General features: G+C 41.3%; 1 protein-coding gene across 5 annotated transcripts in view; it reads right to left on the reverse strand.

The window, feature by feature from the left end:
- The window catches only part of fryb (furry homolog b (Drosophila)), a 68,097-nt gene that overhangs the window by 31,525 nt on the left and 14,602 nt on the right, over positions 1-21,970 (reverse strand). For all 5 annotated transcript variants that reach the window (XM_057820677.1, XM_057820675.1, XM_057820676.1 and 2 more), the window contains exons 5-37: positions 18,611-18,701; positions 18,457-18,536; positions 18,233-18,313; positions 17,515-17,683; positions 17,353-17,445; positions 17,184-17,282; positions 16,425-16,526; positions 16,243-16,346; positions 14,777-14,885; positions 14,611-14,697; positions 14,179-14,483; positions 14,008-14,115; positions 13,702-13,942; positions 12,980-13,144; positions 12,728-12,814; positions 12,393-12,652; positions 9,573-9,762; positions 6,867-6,991; positions 6,696-6,753; positions 6,521-6,612; positions 6,147-6,319; positions 5,902-6,062; positions 5,705-5,815; positions 5,475-5,629; positions 5,145-5,244; positions 4,900-5,071; positions 4,540-4,802; positions 2,627-2,773; positions 2,239-2,407; positions 2,075-2,165; positions 1,925-1,998; positions 1,710-1,860; positions 1,469-1,572 (exon numbers count right to left, since the gene is read on the reverse strand). In XM_057820677.1, the coding sequence (XP_057676660.1) occupies positions 1,469-1,572; positions 1,710-1,860; positions 1,925-1,998; positions 2,075-2,165; positions 2,239-2,407; positions 2,627-2,773; positions 4,540-4,802; positions 4,900-5,071; positions 5,145-5,244; positions 5,475-5,629; positions 5,705-5,815; positions 5,902-6,062; positions 6,147-6,319; positions 6,521-6,612; positions 6,696-6,753; positions 6,867-6,991; positions 9,573-9,762; positions 12,393-12,652; positions 12,728-12,814; positions 12,980-13,144; positions 13,702-13,942; positions 14,008-14,115; positions 14,179-14,483; positions 14,611-14,697; positions 14,777-14,885; positions 16,243-16,346; positions 16,425-16,526; positions 17,184-17,282; positions 17,353-17,445; positions 17,515-17,683; positions 18,233-18,313; positions 18,457-18,536; positions 18,611-18,701 (4,517 nt within the window). The remainder of the gene's footprint in view (positions 1-1,468; positions 1,573-1,709; positions 1,861-1,924; positions 1,999-2,074; positions 2,166-2,238; positions 2,408-2,626; positions 2,774-4,539; positions 4,803-4,899; positions 5,072-5,144; positions 5,245-5,474; positions 5,630-5,704; positions 5,816-5,901; positions 6,063-6,146; positions 6,320-6,520; positions 6,613-6,695; positions 6,754-6,866; positions 6,992-9,572; positions 9,763-12,392; positions 12,653-12,727; positions 12,815-12,979; positions 13,145-13,701; positions 13,943-14,007; positions 14,116-14,178; positions 14,484-14,610; positions 14,698-14,776; positions 14,886-16,242; positions 16,347-16,424; positions 16,527-17,183; positions 17,283-17,352; positions 17,446-17,514; positions 17,684-18,232; positions 18,314-18,456; positions 18,537-18,610; positions 18,702-21,970) is intronic.

Raw genomic sequence — 21,970 nt, forward strand, 5'->3', positions numbered from 1 at the left:
AGCAGTGGCTTCCTCCGTGGAGTCCTACCATGAACACCATTCTTGGCCATAGTTTTACATATAGTTGATGTGTGCAAAGAAATATTGGAGTGTGCACTCTACGGTTCTTTTTTACCTCTCTGCGTATTCTGCGCTGAACTCTTGGCGTCATCTTTGGTGGACGGCCAGTCCTTGAGAGAGAACCAACAGTGCCAAACTCTCTATTTCCCAGCATTATACAAATCAACAATCCTTGATCGCGGGTCTTCAGACAGCTCTTTTGACCGAGCCATGATGCACATCCGACAATGCTTCTCATCAAGACAATTCTTACCAGGTGTGTGTTTTATAGTGGGCAGGGCATCTTTAAACCACTCATCACCAGTGATTGGGCGCACACCTGACCTAAATTGTTTGGTAACAATTGGTTTCAATTGTTCTTTAAGTCTCCTTAGGCAGAGAGTTCCCTTACTTATTTTACTTACTTCTGTCATTTTTTGCATGCTATCCTCATTAAAAAATGAAAACCTATAAAATGTTTGGGTGGTTTTAGTTAAAGCAGACACTGTTTTTACATCTGTGTGATTTTGACAAACATCAGATCATATTTGATGGTAATTTTATGCAGAAATGTGAGAAATTCCATACTGCTGTACCGTACGTTTTTTTCCCCAATTTCCACACGTCCTTTTGTGCCACATTTATTAAGATAAATATTATGGCTCACATTTTTAAATTTTTTTTAGGGAGGTTTATATAAATAAAAAGAACAACAGATAATGAAGACAGCCTTGAGAAATGTTTCATTTTCCCATTAACATGACTATTTCTCTGAGATGTGCATCTTTTTCAATACCTAGCAATTGACAGTGACATTAATATTTAAAGAGCAGTGCTGGCATTGTTACAACAGTGGAAGACGAAGAAATAATGAAGAACAACTCTTTCTTGAAATCTTTACAGTAGTAAGTTGATATAAATTGTTCTTGGCCTTGTACAACACAATCTGCCAAATACAGTCAGTTTCCTTCAGCACCATGTTATTTTTTATTTTTTTGTCACAGCTGATCACAGACATCTACCTCAATTTTTCTCAATCTTCGATTTCTGTCTAAAAATCACCCAGCCCTACTTTTCATACGTGATAGCCAGATATTATGTAATATTTCTCTTGTGAGCCAAAAACCATCATCATGGCCTCTTGACAAAAATGATAACATGCCAGGTATGTGCATGTGAGATGAGATGATGAATGCTCTGTGGCATTTACAACACAATGTGCGCATTTTTCTTTGTGTGTGTTCCTGCGTCAGAGCGTAAAAATGCAAACTGACAGACTACCATTAGATGTCCTGGTCAAATACCAACCTGACTCATCATCTAATCATTTTAGCTTATCACTGAGTATGTTACATAAGGCTTTGTGAGTGAGTGGCCGTGAGAGTATATGCCTATCTGCATTTTACAGAATAAGCATGTGTGTCATTACCTAAGAAAAGTGCATGTAGCAGCAGGGGAAGGTGCAAAGCCCAATCTTCTCTCACGCTGTGATCCACCACCATTTCCGTCATGAAAATGACAGCAACATTACACCTAAACAGCAAGAGACAAGCACATAAGTACATGCATAATCAAAATAAACATTACGTCAGATTGGACGCCCATAGTTCCTTCTGCGCATCGTGCAAACATCTGACCTGGCTTCATTCCATAAGTTTTGTCTGACTAACCTGTGCAGAGGTCCCCTAGGTGTGATCGTTTCGGGTAAGTAGTCCACCAGAGGCGCCCAGCAGCCGCCGTTGATGGGCATGGGCAATGGCTGAGGACGGTTTGTCTCCAGGACGCTCACCAACCATGCGGCGTATGGTGGAAGAGGGTCACCTGCGGAAAATGATTTGCAGATTAAAAATAAATACATAAAAAAGAAAGACAGCATACTACATACTCTTCTCATCCTCGTAGGAGCCTCCTGAGCTGTTGCTGTAGCGAGACTCCAGCCTATTGTGCGCCCTGGCCCTGCTGTAACACACATCAACACGCATGAAAGCCAATATCATGTAGTCATGTGTAATTTACACAAAATACGATTACTGACCGTTCTTCACTCTCCCTGACTAGTTTTGTTTCATCTGTGTCTGCCAGGGTATCCTGTCCTACCACCACCGTGTTGCTGCTGGAGGTGGTACCTATACACAAATGCATGAACGTGTCATTTCCAAGCATCAAGCATGAAGTTACAGAAGAAGCGCCTTCTCTCACCGGTTTGCGAGGTAGGTGCCTTGTTGCTGGCGGCAAAGCGATAGAAGGGCGGGTTGTCGCAATGCAGCACGACAGGGTTGACGGGGTCTGTCTGCTGAAGTTCAAACAGGAGCTCCTCCATGGTCTGAATGGTGTTGTTCCGACACAAGTAGATGACCACCTTCTTGATCTGGACAAGCAACACTGATTAGCCCTTTATACGGCAGTCATTTAAATCACCGGCTGCCATTTACGTCGCTAAACGTTCAATGCATTTTCACTGGGTGGGCTAGTATGAATTATTCAATCATTCATCTTCCCACTTCGAACGTATTTATGTCTATCGCAATCAATGACACTGAAATGACATTTCAGTGTTTAAAAAAGTTTAAAAAGTGAGTTTACTAACATAAGGCAAGAGTGTGGTGTCACTGCTGACTCCACATAAGCTGATTAGGAACTGCAGGGTGATCCTCAAATTATTGCTCCATCGTTCGTTGGACACCAAGGCATTCCAAGCGCTCTCCATTTCCGGGCCTGGCACCTCATCTCCGTACTGCGGGAACACAAGAGTTCAGACGCCATGCAAATTAGCAACCTTTGAACCAATACATTCATATTACGTATATAAAAAACAAAAACAGCAACATCAGGGTTTCCCCTACATATAAGAGAATGTGGCGCTCCGCCACACCAAAATAAAAGCCACCACACCTTGCAAATGAGATGGGTTTTTTTTGTTTTTAAATGTTTTTAAGGCCGTTTCAAACTAATGGCAGCCGAGTGTGAAGGGTTCAGCGACAACCTATTCATTGTGTATTGTAATGTCCGTAACTATGCGAAGCCCCTTAAGAGACGATCGGACTAGGGAGCTGTGACGCAGGGGGGAAGCAAGTATGGAGAATGGGAGAACGGGCGAGATAGCGAGAGATAGCGGTCGCATGTCGCGGCAACACAGTGTTATTTTGTTATTTTTTTTCTTTACTATTGTTACCACAATGAAGTGAGTAAGCCAATACTGACTCCTCTCCTTCTTCCCCATATCCGGAGAATTACAGTAGTTTCGATCGGACTTTTCGGCCAAAGTGAGCGGTTGACGGCCGTCTTCGACGGATGTACAGGTTTGAATGAATTTGCGCGGAGAGGCGCGGCCCAAAATAGAGCCTTGCACTGTTTTCAGAGCGCTGCTGCGCTAACGTCAACAACGAGGTGCAGGCGTACTTATATCTGTGCTATCAGGCTGTTTCGGATGTCGGATATACGCAATCATAGCTGGCGAAACTTTGATAAATGCGCTATTTTTCAAGTATTGCGAGCTCTGGGACACTAAAAAAATGACTGTCATACCTCTCCTTGCTAAGTTAATGGTACCTTGATGTGTGTCTCTATGGAAATGTAGTTCACGAACAACAACAAAAAACTATTCACCATCTCACCAAAACCAGTAAAACTCTTGACACAGCTATTAGAATTTTACTGCTTGAAATGGTCCTGTAACAGAAGGACTATCATTGTTGTGTTAATGTAGTACGTATTAAGACCAAAAAGAAGGACTACGACTCTAGTGCGGCTCTTTAGTGCTGCCCTAGTGGCTCCCTGGAGCTTTTTCAAAGATTTTGAAAATAGAAAAAGATGGGGGAAGGAAATATATTACTTTTTAATATGGTTTCTGTAGGAGGACAAACATGACCCAAACATTCTTTCAATTCAATAATATTGTAATGAAGTTAAACCAGAGGTGGCATCGTACAAAAGAGTAGGCACGTGGTCCGTCCGCCTCTATAGGATCCACTTCAGGAAAAAGAAACATTTAATCCTGAAGGCTAATTGTGTGTTTGTAGCCAACTTAGTCATTTTGATAGTAGGCTAATATAGCCAATATCGATACATACAGCCGGTGTTGCTTTCATTATAAGGCTTATACAAGGCTTCTAATTTTTGGCGGCTCCACACATACTGTATCAGTTTTTTTTTGGTCAAATATGGCTCTTTCAACATTTTGGGTAGCCGACCCCTGGACGACGAGATGTAAGTTGTACTATTGCTACAAGAAAAAAAGTCTTATTATTACGTGGGGTAGCGTAGCTGTAATCAGCTACGCATTTTACGCACATCTACCGTAGCTGAGAGCTCAACATTAGCCTGGCTAATGAAATCATTTTGAATATATCTTTGTTATGATTCTTCTTGGGAAAAAAAAAAACTAAATTTTTTTTGTTTTTGCCGTGGCACGACATGGTGAGGCTGTCCAACTCCGATGTAGCCCACCATCACAGCTTAAAAAAATCCTGGGGTAAACCCTGAACATAGTATCTCGCTTACCTTGGCCGTCATGAACATGAGGTTGTTGAGCACCAAAGAGGTGGCCTGCAAGGAGCCCCAGCCATTGCCCCTAAGGAAGAGCGACACGCCCGCCAGACTCTGAGCTGGCACGCGCGTGACCTCCTCATCTGGCGTGCAGGGGCTGGAGGCGGGTGGTAGGAGGCCGGTGTCCACCAACTCCATATTGCCCAGCCAGGGCAGTAGGTAGGACAGCATGATCTGGCGGCCGTTGGAGTGAGTGCTTGGGAAGCGCTGGCTCACCTCTGCGTGACAGAACACACATAGATATGACAGGATGATGAACACGATACTTGGGAAGCACGCCACAAGCACAAAAAAAACTGGCTGTGTAATACAGACCAGAGAAGAGAGGCAGCGTGAGCTCCGGGTACATGCTGGCCAGCTGGTTGGAAAGCTGCGACAGGTTGACGCTGTAGAGAGGCGGCAGAGGCCCGTGCGTCCCGTACAAGATGTTACCGGGATTTTGCTCTACCATGCGCTTGGAATATGCACACAGTTTGGATTCCAGCACCTAAACATATCCGGTATCGGATCATTTATTCACGTTAACGTCGTGTTGCCGGTATAAATGAGCACGCACGAACCTGCATCAGCTGCATTGAGATCTCGTAGATTTCCCTGCTGGTGTCGGATGCCTTGAACAGTACTAGATTGAGGAGCGTCACCAGGTCACAGGGGTAGTTTCTAGAGAGCAAGCAGGATTAAAAAACGATATATTTCATGACATTTACAATTTTTATCAAACCCTGAAAAAAAATAAACACATTTTAACCCTTTATAGGGGAAATAGAGCAATGAACGAATGGATTTGACATCTAGTACCATAAATAGCAGCCTATGAGTTCAATGAGTGCCCTATAAATTATTTATTAAATGATAGCTGTTTTTCTCATTTAGAAACAGAAGAGCCGTACCGGTTCCCACACACAGTTGCGATGGCTTTGAAGCAGCCGGATGCTAGCTGGTAGGAGCCGGTGAAGCAGCGGTCGACGGCCCAGCTGAATAAATTGCTCTGGTCTGGGTTCAGCTCCAACAGCAGAATCACTACCTCACAGCCCAGGCGGTGAACCTGCGACAGCACCACACACTTCTCAAATGTGTGACACTCCTACCTGTTAAATAACTACATTTTAATTCCACGTACCCGCTTGTCATGGCATGCCAAGATATTATCCAACCATTTGTAGAGGTAGCCATCAGTGGATAGCCCCACGTTATCAAACACTGGACCACAGCATAGGACAGCAGACATAGCCTGGGCCAGAAACAATTCAATGTCAGCGCTCCCAAAACAGATTTGGAAGAAGAAGAACGGATTGCTGTTTTTCCTTCAAAGCTGACCTTGAGAGCACAGTACTGGTAGCGAGTTATCTGATGGTTGCGGTCACTGTAGCGATCCAGGGGAGTGAACATGACGCTGAAGGGCCCAGCCCATTGGCTGAAGAGGATGAAGAGGTGATGGCGGAGAGACTGCTGGGGGAACAGGAGGCGACGGTGCTGGACTATTCACACAAAGAGAGTTCAGAGATTTATTCCTACTACCATTAGGATGATTCATCCACTTGTGGAGTTGTTGTGTGACTCACCAGGCACGCACTGGATAAGGTTGGCTACCATGCCGCTAAAGTGTGCTCGGATGTCTTTGAGCACGTCCATCTCCTTCTCGTTCTCCGCCTCCAAGAGCATCCGGGTTAGGTCCACGTATTCCAGGAACAAAGCCCCCAGCGCCAGCGAGTCACGCTCCAACGCGCCGTTGGTGCTGCGGACCAGTGCAAAGACAACGTTAATACAGCTTAAATGGCCTCAGTACTTTAGAAGCCTGGTGTGCCGCCATAAATAAAGCACGTTGGACTACAAACAGCAGCGTTCAAAGCAGGGAAAAAATGTAGCGGTGTATATAGTTGTTCAAAAATTAAAGTAATCTCATACAAATGTAATATTGCTTAAAATTTTATTGCACCTGTCACTGATAACTCCAGCGTTCGCCAACAGTTCAAAGATCCTTAGCAGCTGCAGTCTGAGAAGATCCCTCCTCTCTCTTCGCTTCTTGTTCTGAAACCGTCAAGTGTTGTTCTAACCATCAAGTCATACTAGCCTGACAGTGACTCCAGCTTCATGATCATCTTATCATCTACCTCAGGTCGTCGTTCCAGTGCCTCCTTCATGAGCGGATGGAGTTCTTCCATGAGCTCCCTAGAAAGCACACCGCAGGATGAGAAATGACATCACATAAAAAAAAAACTTTTTCCTGAACTAAGCATCCTGACAAATTAACCTGAAAAAATTGGCCTGACTTGGCTTCATACCTAAAGACGAGTGCGTTTGTGCAGCCAAAGCCCAACACCAATGACTCTGTGATCTCCAGACTCTCAGCTCTCATCAGTGGAACGAGCTGCTTTAGAAGCCAGGCGACTGATGGCGTGCCTATCACCTGTGTCCACGGTGGCATATGAGACAAATCAACTCAAACGTTAATAGGGCAAGTGACTGTTTAAAAAAAAAAAGATCGCATAAAGACCTGACATCCACATTAGAGCTGCAGCTATCGATTATTTTGGTAATTGATTAATCCATCAACTAGTTAGTTCGAATAATCTAGATATCAGAGTAAGAAAATTTACTGAGTTGCGGAATACATTTCAGGAGATGGTAATCAAAATCTTGCTAAGATTGAACTTTAAAAAGAGCATTAAATGAAAAAAAAAAAACAATAAAATTCCTCAGTTTCTTCAAACTATGCAGAATTGCACTTTAATTTAAAATAAATTAAAATACCTGAGATTAGCTTCAAACGGTATAAATAAATGAGGATCTAAGTACAACAAAGGAACAATTGGCTAACTTGCATTGCAAAAGTCGGCTAGCGTAAATGCTATCAAATTCTAATGTGTTTTTTTTTTTTTTTTTTTTTAACAATACTCTTAACAAATCGTTCAAACATATTCCCACAAAAAACTGCTAAATATACTTCAAAACTAAATAACGAATGCATAAAAACACATATCAGCAAAAAAAAACCCACAACCTTATCTTGGTCTTAACAGGGAGCAGCTGGATTCAGCCATGTTAAATGAGTTATGTCATATTCACTGTTGCCACTAGAGGGCAATGTATCAACCCAAATCAATACATGCAAAACACTTTTAAAACAAACCATTACAACGCCACTCTAATTAAACGAATCCTCGAAGCAGCAAAATTTAATTCAAAGCTTTTTTTCTATTCGAATTACTCCAGTTCATTGATTAATCGCTACACCACTAATCCACATACATGGACATCACATTTTGGGTAATTTAGGCCACAATATTAACCTTTGTGTGACTGCAAAATTTCATTTCTACATATGTGTATGCCAGGTCTCAATTATAATTACAGTATACAGTATACAGTGGGGCAAATAAGTATTTAGTCAACCACTAATTGTGCAAGTTCTCCCACTTGAAAATATTAGAGAGGCCTGGAATTGTCAACATGGGTAAACCTCAACCATGAGAGACAGAATGTGGAAAAAAAAACAGAAAATCACATTGTTTTATTTTTAAAGAATTTATTTGCAAATCATGGTGAAAAATAAGTATTTGGCCAATAACAAAAGTTCATCTCAGTACTCAGTACCCTTTGTTGGCAATAACGGAGGCCAAACGTTTTCGTTTTTCTCTTCACAAACTTTTCACACACTGTTGCTGGTATTTTGGCCCATTCCTCCATGCAGATCTCCTCTAGAGCAGTGATGTTTTGGGGCTGTCGTTGGGCAACACAGACTTTCAACTCCCTCCACAGATTTTCTATGGGGTTGAGATCTAGAGACTGGCTAGGCCACTCCAGGACCTTGAAATGCTTCTTACGAAGCCACTCCTTTGTTGCCCTGGCTGTGTGTTTGGGCTCATTGTCATGCTGAAAGACCCAGCCACGTCTCATCTTCAATGCCCATGCTGATGGAAGGAGATTTTCACTCAAAATCTCTCGATACATGGCCCCATTCATTATTTCCTTCACACAGATCAGTCGTCCTGGTCCCTTTGCAGAAAAACAGCCACAAAGCATGATGTTTCCACCCCCATGCTTCACAGTGGGTAGAGTGTTCTTCGGATGCAATTGAGTATTCTTTCTCCTCCAAACACGAGAACCTGTGTTTCTACCAAAAAGTTCTATTTCGGTTTCATCTGACCATAACACATTCTCCCAGTCCTCTTTCGGAATCATTGAAATGCTCTCTTCCGAACTGCAGACGGTCCTGGACGTTTACTGGCTTCAGCAGGGGGACAAGTCTGGCAGTGCAGGATTTGAGTCCCTGGCAGTGCATTTTGATACTGATAGTAGCCTTTGTTACTGTGGTCCCAGCTCTCTGTAGGTCATTCACTAGGTTCCCCCGTGTGGCTCTGGGATTTTTGCTCACCGTTCTTGTTATCATTTTGACGCCACAGAGTGAGATCTTGCATGGAGCCCCAGATCGAGGGAGATTATCAGTGGTCTTGTATGTCTTCCATTTTCTAATAATTGCTCCCACAGTTGATTTCTTTACACCAAGCGTTTTACCTATTGCAAATTCAGTCTTCCCAGCCTGGTGCAGGTCTACAATTTTGTCTCTGGTGTCCTTCGACAGCTCTTTGGTCTTGGCCATAGTGGAGTTTTTAGTGTGACTGACTGAGCTTGTGGACAGGTTTCTTTTATACCGATAATGAGTTAAACAGGTGCCATTAATACAGGTAACGAGTGGAGCCTCGTTAGACCTCGTTAGAAGAAGTTAGACCTCTTTGACAGCCAGAAATCTTGCTTGTTTGCAGGTGAAAAAATACTTACAGTATTTTCCACTCTAATTTGGAAATAAATTCTTTAAAAAGCAAACAATGTGATTTTCTGTTTTTTTTTCCACATTCTGTGTCATGGTTGAGGTTTACCCATGTTGACAATTACAGGCCTCTCTAATCTTTTCAAGTACTAATACTTGCACAAACTTAATTGCCCCACTGTATATACCAAGACAAACAAGATGATGGTCAAGAACGCACCTTGTTGTCATAGGTGATGCTACCGTCGGGTGTGGTGGCCATAATCTCCGGTGTGGATGCTCGGAGGTGCCCGGGTGACATAATACTGGGCTTGGCCACTCCTAGACACAGGATGAGGTAATTCCGCCACAGAGACATGGAGCTGTCATTGGAGCTGGCTGTGCTGGTCTTTTTCGCATTCACTGGGCTGCTGCGTGGACATAGGTAGAAAAACAATTACACGGGTGCTTTAGTACGTTCGTGGTTGTCATTCTTAAAGTAGTTGCCTCTACATTTACCAATGCTTAGAAAGATTTTTCATAGCAATATTTACTTTAACCCTTTAAGGTCTGGGCCTATTTTGTCTGATTTTGCATGCCTTTGAAGTTGCCTTTATATTTCAAAGAAAGAATTGTTTACGATGGCCTGGTTTGGTCCCTTTTTTTGTGACACCTTGAACTTCATGTCCAAATTGTTGTTTCCTTCACTGATCAATTATAAATCATCATTTTGGGCCCAAAAAGACCAAAAATTCCAAAATCGTTTTGTCAAAATTTTTAATATTGATGTCCAATTGACAACCAAACATGCGTAACGAACCGTTTTGAAACTTTGTAATATTTATTCAACATGTTAGGATGAACATTCAACCAAAAAAAATTAGAATAAATAGTCTTATATTTGACAATTCAACATAAACAACAGGTATAGCCATAGGCGTTTTTTGCCTTTATACATGCTCCAGTCAAAACAGGTTATATACAGCAGACCTAACAGTAAAGAACAGTGAAAAAATATATACCATCTAACACAAAAAGTGTTTAGAGGCCATCTCTTTATGAGTTTAGGTATTGCGGCCCATCGCCTGATGAAAACTATGTACACACAATCAAGCTTCTTGAACACACATTTATATACACAAATTGAGAAGATTGATGTGGGAATATATATATATATATATAACATTGGGGGAAAAAAAGCATTTTCAAAAATATTTACAATAAACAAGTTAAAAATTTTTCAGTCATGCCACTCCGAAAAGCAGTTTCGTCCTGGAATTAGACACGGCTACATCACACAGCTCACACTTCCATGGGGTGTCGGTCCTCTTTCCACCCTTCCATTTTCATTTCACTTTGCTTTCATTGTCACTATAAATGTACATGAAAATAAGTCAGTATTTATGAAAATAATAAAGTATAAAATAAAAATATATACAGCAATAAATAATAATGGAAATCTATATGTATGACAATAGAAAGAATACCATAGCTGAATATGTGCTACATCCCTAATCTTCATATAGAAAGAAGAACACCACAAATTATAAATTCCTGCCTGGGATACCCACAGTGCACGTACGACTTTGATCTGATATGCACATTTTATTATTATATACACAAACACACACTTATATTGCATCAAAATTAACTTTGTCTTGCAATATCAAAAGAAACTTTCAAAAGAAACGTTTTCAGCATGAAAAAAAAGAGTGAGTTGGTTTACCTCTGCTCGTCGATGGCGTCACCCACGTGTTCAAATCCGTCACTATCTTCACTCGAGGACTCTTCCGAAGAAGACGATGATGACGAATTTGGACCATCCTTTTCCTCAAGTTGATCAGAAGCACAATTGCTTGCGCTAAATTTAGTTTTCCGTTCATTGTCAAAGTCACACAAAGTCGCTGCTCGATCCAGCAGTATCCAACTGGCCGTCGCTCGCCACCTCGCTGCTTCAGAACACTCCTCCCTCTCGTTCGGTTGAACCTCGCACCGCAGTTATATTTATAAAAAAAAAAAAACGCATTTTGTGCTTCCACTGTGACTTCGAAAGGGTTCGTTTGATTTGTGTTTTTTTCATGGAGCTTCTGTTTTGAAAAAGGACTAGAAATGATGGAAATATAGACATAAACAAATGATCCATGCAGCGTTTTAATGTTTTTTTGAGAGGACAATAAAACTATAAAACTTAAATGACAATATCTCACGTTCTAGTTGGTCGATTGACTTCAAATAATAACGAGAGTAAACCGCAACTTCCGCACTTTAAAACGAGACCAACCAACGGCATGTGGGTGACGTAATTAAAACGTGAGGGCGCTTCAAAGACGACGTGCGCTGAGGACGCGCCGGCGCGTCCTTCGACTCTCAAGGGTTAATCTAGGGCTGTCAAACGATTAAAATTTTTAATCGAGTTAATTACAGCTTAAAAATTAATTAATCGTAATTAATCGCAATTAATCGCAATTCAAACCATCTATAAAATATGCCATATTCTTCTGTAAAATATTTTCGGAATGGAAAGAAAAGACAAGATGTATATATACATTCAACCTACGGTACATAAGGACTGTATTTGTTTATTATAACAATAAATCAACAAGATGGCATTAACATTATTAACATTCTGTTAAAGCGATCCATGGATAGAAAGACTTGTAGTTCTTAAAAGAAAAATTTTAGTACAATTTATAGAAATTTTGTATCAAAACCCCTCTTAATGTTTTCGTTGTAATGAAATTTGTAAAATTTTCAATCAAAAAATAAACTAGTAGCCCGCCATTGTTGATGTCAATAATTACTTACACAATGCTGATGGGTGGCTGAATCAGTCGCACCCAAGCGCCAGCAGAGGGCGGCAAAATTCCATAAAACACAATTAACAAGTGGTGTTTCACTGTACCGTCATTTAAATCTTTCTGAGCGGGTAATCTGCGTTAATTGCGTCAAATATTTTAACGTGATTAATTTAAAAAATTAATTAACGCCCGTTAACGCGATAATTTTGACAGCCCTACTTTAATCACAACAAAAATTGAAAATTACAATTGGGCGTACATACTTGGGGTCAACAAGGGGCAGCAGCAGCTGCACCCGTGTGAAGGCGTAGGGCCAGGCGTAGCCCAGGGCCACGGGGCAGTGCTTGGGCAGGTGCTCCTGCCGTAGGAATATGTGCAGGCATAGCACCCAGGGGTCCTTCAAGCACAGGGCAAAGATCCAGACGTGGCTGGGGCTCTTCACATCATAGGAGCTGCTCACCAACCGCGCCGTCCACTCGACCAGCCACTGCAGGTCCACGTGGTGGCTCATGGGTAAAGTAGACTGCAGAAATAAAGTGTTCAGAATGAGAAACCAAGAGGATATGACGTCAACTGCGAAGGTTCACACGTCACGTACAGAGTCAGAAATAGCCACGTGGACGAAGCTTTCCATTACCGCCGGACTCAGCTGGTCCATGACTTCAATCATGGGTTTGTCATCATCCTGCAGTCCAGGAAAAAAAAGCCTCATTTTCACTTCAGCCAGACGTTCAAGACTGAGGACACTAATATATGAAACCTTTCAGGTTGCATCATTGTAGTGTGTGGCAAAAAACAAGTGTATTTTACATGTAGTTTGATTGTTTTGCAGGTTGTGTGTATAGTGTACCTCCGCATGTCCGAGCGCAGTGAACAGGCATCGAATTTCTCTGAGCACGCCCACTGCTAACTTTCTGGTGCTGATCTGACACGAGCAGAGGAGCAGTAAAGCCAGACCTTCTACAGCATGGAGTACAGAACAATGTGGGCTTCGTTCAGTCATTCTGGGGCTCGCCTGAGGAACAAAAACCACCAAATTAAAAGCAATATTTGCATCCACAACATAACCATGAGTATTAGCTAAAGCACAGTTGTCAAACTGGCAGCCCGGGGGCCAGATCCGGCCAACCACATAATATTTTGTGACACGCAAAAGTATATCATGTGCATCAATTTCAGGTTTCTTGGTAAAATAAAATGTACATAACATTTCTCTAGTCTTCAATGAAAGACTGAGGGTTCCAGAAATCAAAGAGTAATTTGTCTCCCCCTTCTCTTAACACACAAATTAAAAAATACACAATTTGCTTTTTCCCTGTTTTTTAAAAATTAAACCACAAATAAAAAAATAAGACAATAAAAAGACACAATAGACAATATAAATAAAATAATATTTACCGTTCCCCCCATTTTTGATTTAAAAAATGTGAATACATAAGTTTAAAATGAAAACTAAATGAATAAATTGATTAGAAAAATTAACTGAAAAATATATGAACTTTTATGTTTTATCTCCATAAAAAAAATTTTTTTTAAATTAAAAACCGGTACCAAAAAGTCTCTGCAACGAACCTCCACGCCACCTCGCATTTTTCCCTGGAGCTGCAACGCCAGCCTCCACTGAGTGAGCAGCTGCAACAGGAGCTTCACAGACGCATCCTGAAGACCCTGCTGGGTGTCTTGGACCTCACGCAACAGGAAGTGCGTATAACCGAAGAGCACGTCTTCCCTCCAATCGGAAAAATCCAGCAAGAGACTCTGAAGGGAATTCTGGGAAATGAGACGCAGCTCATCGTCCATGTGCACCGTGAGTCTGAAGAAGGAAAAAAAAAGTAGCAATAGTAAGAGTGTCACAATGCGGTGTTGACATTAGCTCACCTTGAGAGAAGATCGATGAGTTCGGGTTTGGACATTCCGTCAGGGAGGATGCGCGGAATGGCGGCGACACATGTCCGGAAAAGGTCAATTTTAGGCTTCCTTTCCCCTCTGTCCAAGATGAAAAGCAACATGAAGCATACTCCAACTTCATTTGTATACAGTGTCACATACGTGATCATGTCCTCCGGTTCTTTGTTAAGCATCTGTGCGCTGGTGAGCATCATGCAGCGGCCCACTTCCTTGTCCAGGTGCCGGAGGATGTTGTCCAGGGCCTTCCGCACCTGCGAGTAGTACAAGGACATGCCGATGAGCTTGGCCTCCTCCTCCGTAAGGGTCTTGCTGAGGTAGGTCTTCTTCTTCTTCAGGGAGTTGCCTGAGGGCAGTGTGGCGCCCGTGTTGGGCATGGGAGGCTCGCCGTCTTTCTGCTGTAGAGCATCGGCGATGACCAGGAAGGCTCTTAGGCCGATGTTCATCCTCTGAAATGAGATAGAGACCAAGTCATGACCCTCAGGCATGTATTGTGCCTATCCCCATTACTTTTTATCAGTGTTTGCCCATCGTGAAAAAAAACCCACGAACATCTGCCCATGAAAAAACTCATACCTCTGGGTTTAGACTGAAGGCTTTGGCAGGCTTCCCCACACTCAGAAGATCAAATATGATCTCCTTCATAGCAAAGTCCAGCCTCTCCTGAGCACAACCAGATGTCACAGATGTTCAAAAATATACACAGTAGTGATATAACGGACAGCTTTGGTAAACCACACACCTGCGCGATAAACTGGATAATCTTGACAAAGATATTGAGCGGCATGTCTCGGGGAACGACACTGCGACTCCCCTTGGGGAAGAGAGTGGAGGTGATGGACGTCAGGCGACTGCAGGGGGCAGACAAACAAGGGGAAGCATTAAAAATACACAAAAGTCTGAATATTCATTTGACCATACTAGTCAAAATGGATTGGACGTCTAGCAGCATCAATAGCACTGAAACATGGGCGTTCAAAGCCAGTCCTCCCAATTCCAATGATAATGGTAAGTCTATCATTGTCAATGGCAGGTACAGTACTATAAAATGTAAAAAAAAAAAAAAAAAAAAAAACTACTTTAGAGTGTTATTGGAGGCCATAAGCAGAGTGTGTTTCTGTTTTTATTCATATAATTGAGACCTGCCCTCCACATATGTGAACATCACTGGTGATGGACCAAAATGTAATGCCCATTAAGCCTGCACAATATATCTTTTGAACATCGCCATCGCAAGTCCGGTCGCAGGACCTGCGATATTTTTTTTGTTATTTTATTTAATGTAAACTTTTGTTTCTCCTCATAAAAGGAGCAATTGTGCAGAGACATGGCTTCCTAGATCCCTTTTATATACACCAATCTTCATCATTCACAAACCTCCTTAACCTAGATGTTATGATCGCATATTTTTGCACCCGAGTCCGAGTCACCTGATTTTGAGAATCTGCTGATATCGAGTCCTGATCTGAAATCGAAAAAAATGCTGTTTTTTAATTTGACGCTCACGCTGCCGAGAACAGCCTCTCATTTACACAATGAATGAGTTGCCACAGCACACTTCAGACTGTATACGAAGCTTGACGATGATTAACACATTTTTGCCTCTGATCGTGAAGCTGCCGAGACGTCTCTGGCCAGATCAAAGCTAAAAACCTCTCAATCATCGTTAACTTTAAGTACCAAACACCAGCTGCACTGGTGACCAAGAAAAACAGTTTGGTCGCACTGCTTAGCAGGAAGGAGGGTGAAAGCTGTGGCGCTGTACGAGCATGAAGCAGAAAAACATAAATATATTTTTTAAATTCAAAACCAGATACTTTTCACCCGATTCAGAACCTCTGAAAAATTACACGATAGGCCCGATTTCCGATTACGTGATTGGATTGGATTGGACTCTCATGAGTACGATGTGGTCATAGTGAGTCAACCAAAGTCTTCCCAAACAGAGCTATTCAAGTCATCGGTTAAAAATTCTTCTAGTTTTAATATCGCAATATGTATCACAATATATCGCAAACCACCAAAAAGTTACAATGTCAACTTTTTCCAATATCATTCAGCCCTAATGCATACGTATGTGGGACCGGGTCTTTATGAAGTTTAGCTTTTTTTACATTATCAAAAATAGTCACTTGCCCAATAAAGTGCTAATAATGTATAATGTAAATATGTTATACGTTAAAAATATGCTAAAATGCGCACGGTCACCTTTGTGTTGCAGTGTTGCTCTCACACTTGATTCGGATCATGTAAACCCACAGCAGGCGGTAAAGCGACTCCAGAGCCACACGGGCCATCTTGGGGTCTTTATTCTGAATTTAGGCACAATTCACCAATTTAAAATATTACCAACACACAAATACAGATTGCAGTTGAGTTTTTTTCTTTACCTTGAGATTGGACAGGCAGTTGTTGAGGAAAATGTGCCAGCGGCTGAGGAACAACTGCTTTTGGCTCACACACAAAAGACATGTCACCAGAGGATACAGGGCCTGGCGGACACAAACATGAATAAAATTGAGAATTATGAACAAATGTTTACTCGCCCCTTCCAGTCAAAATGCATTGGATGTCTAGCGTCAGTCTCCTCAGCTGAAATGAATTGGATGTCTATCGTTCTCAATGTCATGCAATAAGTCACGCAACGTGTTAGACATTCTTAGCAGAAAGATGTCACCAGCATGTTTCATGCTATTCAACACAAAACAATTAGAGAGCTGTTGACTGGCAGGTTGCTTAAAGAAAGTGAAAGAAAACGGATGAGTGACAGTGTGGAGGCAGTGAGAAGCGGGCACATACCACACGTTTCACACAGGGGCCTCATACTAGGGATTGTGTCGCTTTGTCAACATGTCAAAACAGGGTTGGAGTTTAAAAATTAAGATTTCAAAACTAAGGTTAGTGCTTAAAAGTAAGGTTTTAAAGATTTTGAAAATGACTGTCCAGTCACACGCTTTGATTGCATGAAAGTGAGTGTAAAACATGAATGGGGGTGTAAACATCTGCATTACTTTCTATCCTCCCGCAGACTAATTTGACGGCCCTCCTCCTTCAGCTTCCTCCCCGCCAGGAGATAAGCATCTGCATGTTGCAGTAAGTGGCTGCACAAATTGCTGCTAATGAGTAGGAGGGGGGAGGCAGCCACTCACCAGGGAGTGCTTCTTCCTGGAGGACAGGTCCAGCGTGGTGTCGTACAAGCTCTCCACAAAGTTGCGCAAGCACGGAACATTCACTTCGTTCTTGACCGTCTGGGGGAAGAACGGAGGTTTTAATTTTTGTGGTGAATAACCAATAAGTCACACTAATTTGGTAACTCACGGCAGCGACGGGTACAAGGATCTCAACAAATAGTCCAGCGAGCGAGTGTTTCACATCCTTGTCCTTCACCTCCAGGAAATACTGAGCACACTCCTAAGCACAAAGTCGAACAGTTGAACTCTACCATATTGAGGTCCATATAGACGCAGCTCTGATTGTTACCTGCATGAACTGGAAAGAGGCTTCAAAATCCTCCACTGGGTACATTTTGATGCGGAAGAACTTCAGGCCCATGATGAGGCTGATGGTGGACTGCAGGATATAGGGGCTCTGCTCCTTCTGACGCAGTTCTTTCAGCTCCGAGATAAACTTCTTCCTAACGGCTGGGAACCTGAACAAATTGAAAAAAAAAAGGTCCAAAACTCTAAAACCAAATACTGTAACTACAAAAGGACGTAGGAATGAAAAGTTAAGCTGGTAATGGGAGGGCCTGGTAGCGATCATACAATCGCTGTCAGCCATCAAAGTCAAATTGGATTGGACGTCTCTTGCCGTCCATGACACAGAAATGTGCTCATTCAGAAGTTAGTTTTGACCCACATTGTAATTATGCTATATACTGTATATACAGTACATTCTGTACATAGTGTACTCAGGTGGTATTGCCGCATATTGGGAATTCTTCATTTCTACTTTGTTGAGTTTGTGACGGACAACACGAGGAGATGTGTATCAACATGGCGCCGCCGCGCTATATTTAGAAAGGCATGCGGAGGATGGGTGGAGGTGGGTGGGGGCTGTCGAAAAGGGAATGCATGTATGCGTGCGCCCACACAGGGTTAGTAGTGGGGCCATCGTGAGAGGAAAAAACACAAAAATGGCAGAGCGGCACCAACGTACAAATGTGTTCCACTGTACTTCAAAATGAACACAGAAGTACCTCGACTGAGCCACAACTCCCACCACTTCTGCGTAGAGGTCAGCCACGATGTGCATGTTGCCAGTGTTGGGGCCCAGATACCTGCGACACACCTTGGATGAGTATTACAACATCCTATCGTATTGATATCATTTTTCTCTAGCAGCAAAAATGAGAATTGTATCATTTTAAAACATGTGGTTCTAAATAATGGTGTGTAAAGCCTAAACTGCAAACTCCCTCACCCTTCCTTATATTTGAAGTGCTTAAATGCTAAGTTGATAACTTCTTGGATGAGTCCATCCAGCAAGGGATGCAGGGGGATCTAAACCAGAGGGGGGAAAAGTTAGCCCAACAGCCACGTAAGGGAAGACATGATGCGGTTGGAGTCACACTTGCCTGCTTCAAAACTTCTATAAGGACCAGGGAGAAGATGAAGTCGATGGCCAAATCCCTCCGCTCCAGCAAGTAGTCCTTTTGCTGTTCATCACTGAGAGACAATAAAAACAAGTATTTACATTATTAATACTTGTTACATTTATTTGTTCATGTTTCTAATTAAATACTTGGGCCAGAGTTAACCATTTGTGGGGCAAGTGATTATATTTGGTAATTAAAAAAAAACAACTACCCCATGAAGACATTGTGCCCACATATTAACATCTGATGTATAAGTGAAGTGTGACCTACACAAAACAAAATGTGTTGTCCACATATGTGGACGCCAGGTCTACCGTAATTTTTGGACTATAAGGCGCACCTGAATATAAGCCGCCACCCCAAATTTGACAGAAAAACGGCATTCGTTCATAAATAAGCCGCACTGGACGATGAGCTGCAGCTGTCCTCCCTGTATTATGCGATATTTACACCCAAGATATTAATCGGTAACACTATATTTGACAGCAGCATCATAAGACTGTTATAAGACCAAATGAACCACCACGAAGCTTTGAACCTTTTGGCTGCAAAGCTTTATTTGGCCATCACTGCTGCCTTGGGGGAGACTGTCAATCTCTGCTGCCACCTGCTGTTAACGCTGTTGTCGTCCAACATGCCTCCTAACATGCATTTTGGCGCTAGAGATGTAAATAACAATTAAAAATTCATGATCTGTGCAAATGATTTCTTTAGTTACTGTTCCAGTTGTTTCATTTTTAGTTATGGTATTTAGTAACACTTTATTTGACAGTGGCATCACAAGCCTGTCATCAGACCATCATAATTATGACATGACACTGCCTTGAGCATTAATAAATGCTTATGACAGATGTCATTTTGTGTCATCCGGCAAATTATCACACGTTTGAATGGATATAAAGATAATGGTTGGACATAGATGGGAGTTAGTGACATAATTCATAATGTCAGTAATGCCCATGATAGTGTCATGTCATAATTATGACGGTCTTATTGCAGTCCTATGACGCCGCTGTCAAAGAAAGTATAAAGTATTAACCCATTAAATTGATTTATTAAGAATTAACAAATCAACAAATAAGAAACACTGGACTATAATCCGCAGGATTCAAAATGAGAGAAAAAAGTAGCGGCTTATAGTCCAAAAATTACGGTATATATTTATGATTATTCGTTATTTTTATAAACATCTAATATTCTAAATTAATAAAATCTTAACAAATATAATGAATAAAAAGAGAAATACACTGGTTATGGCCCCAATAACACACGGAAGTTGTTGGTTTTTTTCTTTTTTTTTTTTTTATATATTATTATATGGCTCACTGCCTGTCATTGACAACAACAGACGTCCAGTCTATTTTGACTGCCAGTAAGAATGGATTGGACGTCTACCCACATTGCAACGGCAACAAATACGTTAAATGAATGCCCTATAAAGGTTAAATGGTCAAAATATTTTTCCACATAAAAAATAACTACTACAGTGCATAAATTTATATACTTTATTACTTAAAAAGGATAAAGTAGTGTATTTACCAAAACTATAATTTCGAAGAAATTGCTAAACACACAAAAATCTGCATTAATGTAGCCATATTTTGCATCTAAAATTGTTTCATCTAAAGGAATTAATTTAAAAATCAATTATTTTCATAAATTGGCTGAATGTTGTTTACATAAAATATTATTTTGTTTCTTGCACCTAAATTAATTGATCAAATGATTTGAATTTATTAGTCATGTTCAAATTCTAAAATTTACAATAAGGGATTAAATCAATATGAATTAATACAATATAAAAATAAGAATAAATTACATTTTATTCATCCTAAAATGCCTTATTCAGGCAGGAAAATGGGTCAGGGGTTAAAAAGGTGAGAAAGGTGTGGAGTAAATATGTTCCGGCGTTCTGCCAAAATGTCCGCCGTCGGCAAAACATCCTACATGTGGCGAATTTGACCATTTTAATTTTTCACATAAGGCTTAATATTCGAGTTAACGGGGGTTTAATTAGTTGAAGGAGTTGATTTCAACCACCATTGACTCGCGCTAGCTTAGCCACTCCGGAGCCCTGAAACTAATTCCAACGACTAATTAAACCCCGGCTAACTCAAAGATTAAGCCTAATGTAAAAAATTCTGAACTTCCCCTTTAAAATAAAGACCATTGAATATGGCCATTAAAATGTTGTCTATAAAAGTTTTAGAGCAATAAAACAAACAACAAAAATGAATAAAATGAACAGGAATCCTTCAAAGTATTTCATAATGGGTCCAAATTAATTTTCAAACAGATCATGTGACTATAGAACCTTAGAGACAGCCGTTTGCATTGCTTAGCCAAAACTACAGCTGAGGAGGCAAGATGGATATTTAGAATTTCTTTAAACCTAAGCTTTCAAAACCCTCAACAACAACTGAGCTTGAACTGAGGATTGAGCACGAGCAGTATCAAAAAGTCCTGGCTGTCGTGTTACCTGTTGTGCTGTAATTCCAAGTGGTGCTTGAATTGGATGCTTATAGCGGTCGACAGTCTTTTTGAGCCAGCGCAAAGTTCGCAGCGCACGGAGATATTTTTGTTATCTTTACTGGACAAAAATGTGAAGTAATGGCTGTGTTTCCAGTGTGCAAATGCAGCCGTTTGTAGTATATCTCCTGCCTATTTCATTGCATCCTGGCGAGGTAGCAAGGCTATGTTGTTTTGGCCGCAAACTCCCAGCGCTCACGCATCATGGTAATACACGTGACCCTTTTTGTTCCATCCCCGATTAAAAAATGTGACATGTGATGTCACTCCCATGACTACAGTATTCTTCATTCTACACACATTATGTAGTAATAGTAACGCACAGGCATCAAGGAAAGTAATTTTACTCAGATTACTGATTTAGAAAAATGAACGCGTTAGATTGTTCTTTACTGAAAGAACGTAATCAGATTAGTTACGCATTACGATACCGCGTTATTGACAACACTGCTTTTATATTACCGTTAAATACACAAGGTTGACGCTACCTTAACGGGAGCTATTTTTTCACCGGACGCTCTGGCAGTGTTCAACGCAAGCTGCAACGAACGGCAGTAACTTTGTCATACCACAAAATATGAAAACGAAAACCATTACTCACTAAATTCAATATGCTGGCAAATGCATTCATCTAAAAACAATTGGGAGTGATACTTTACCTCCTCCAGCGAATGTGAATTTGTGCTTAGTACAAGATCATCTGTCGCAATTAGCGATCTTTGACGCTCTTTATTTTTTTTCCTCCCCGCATACAAACTTGTTTCTCTCTCAGCGGCTGTGATTAACCTCAATGAAGTTGCTGTCCTAGCT

This window comes from Corythoichthys intestinalis, chromosome 18 (genome assembly GCF_030265065.1).
Source record: "Corythoichthys intestinalis isolate RoL2023-P3 chromosome 18, ASM3026506v1, whole genome shotgun sequence".
Lineage (NCBI taxonomy): Eukaryota > Metazoa > Chordata > Actinopteri > Syngnathiformes > Syngnathidae > Corythoichthys > Corythoichthys intestinalis.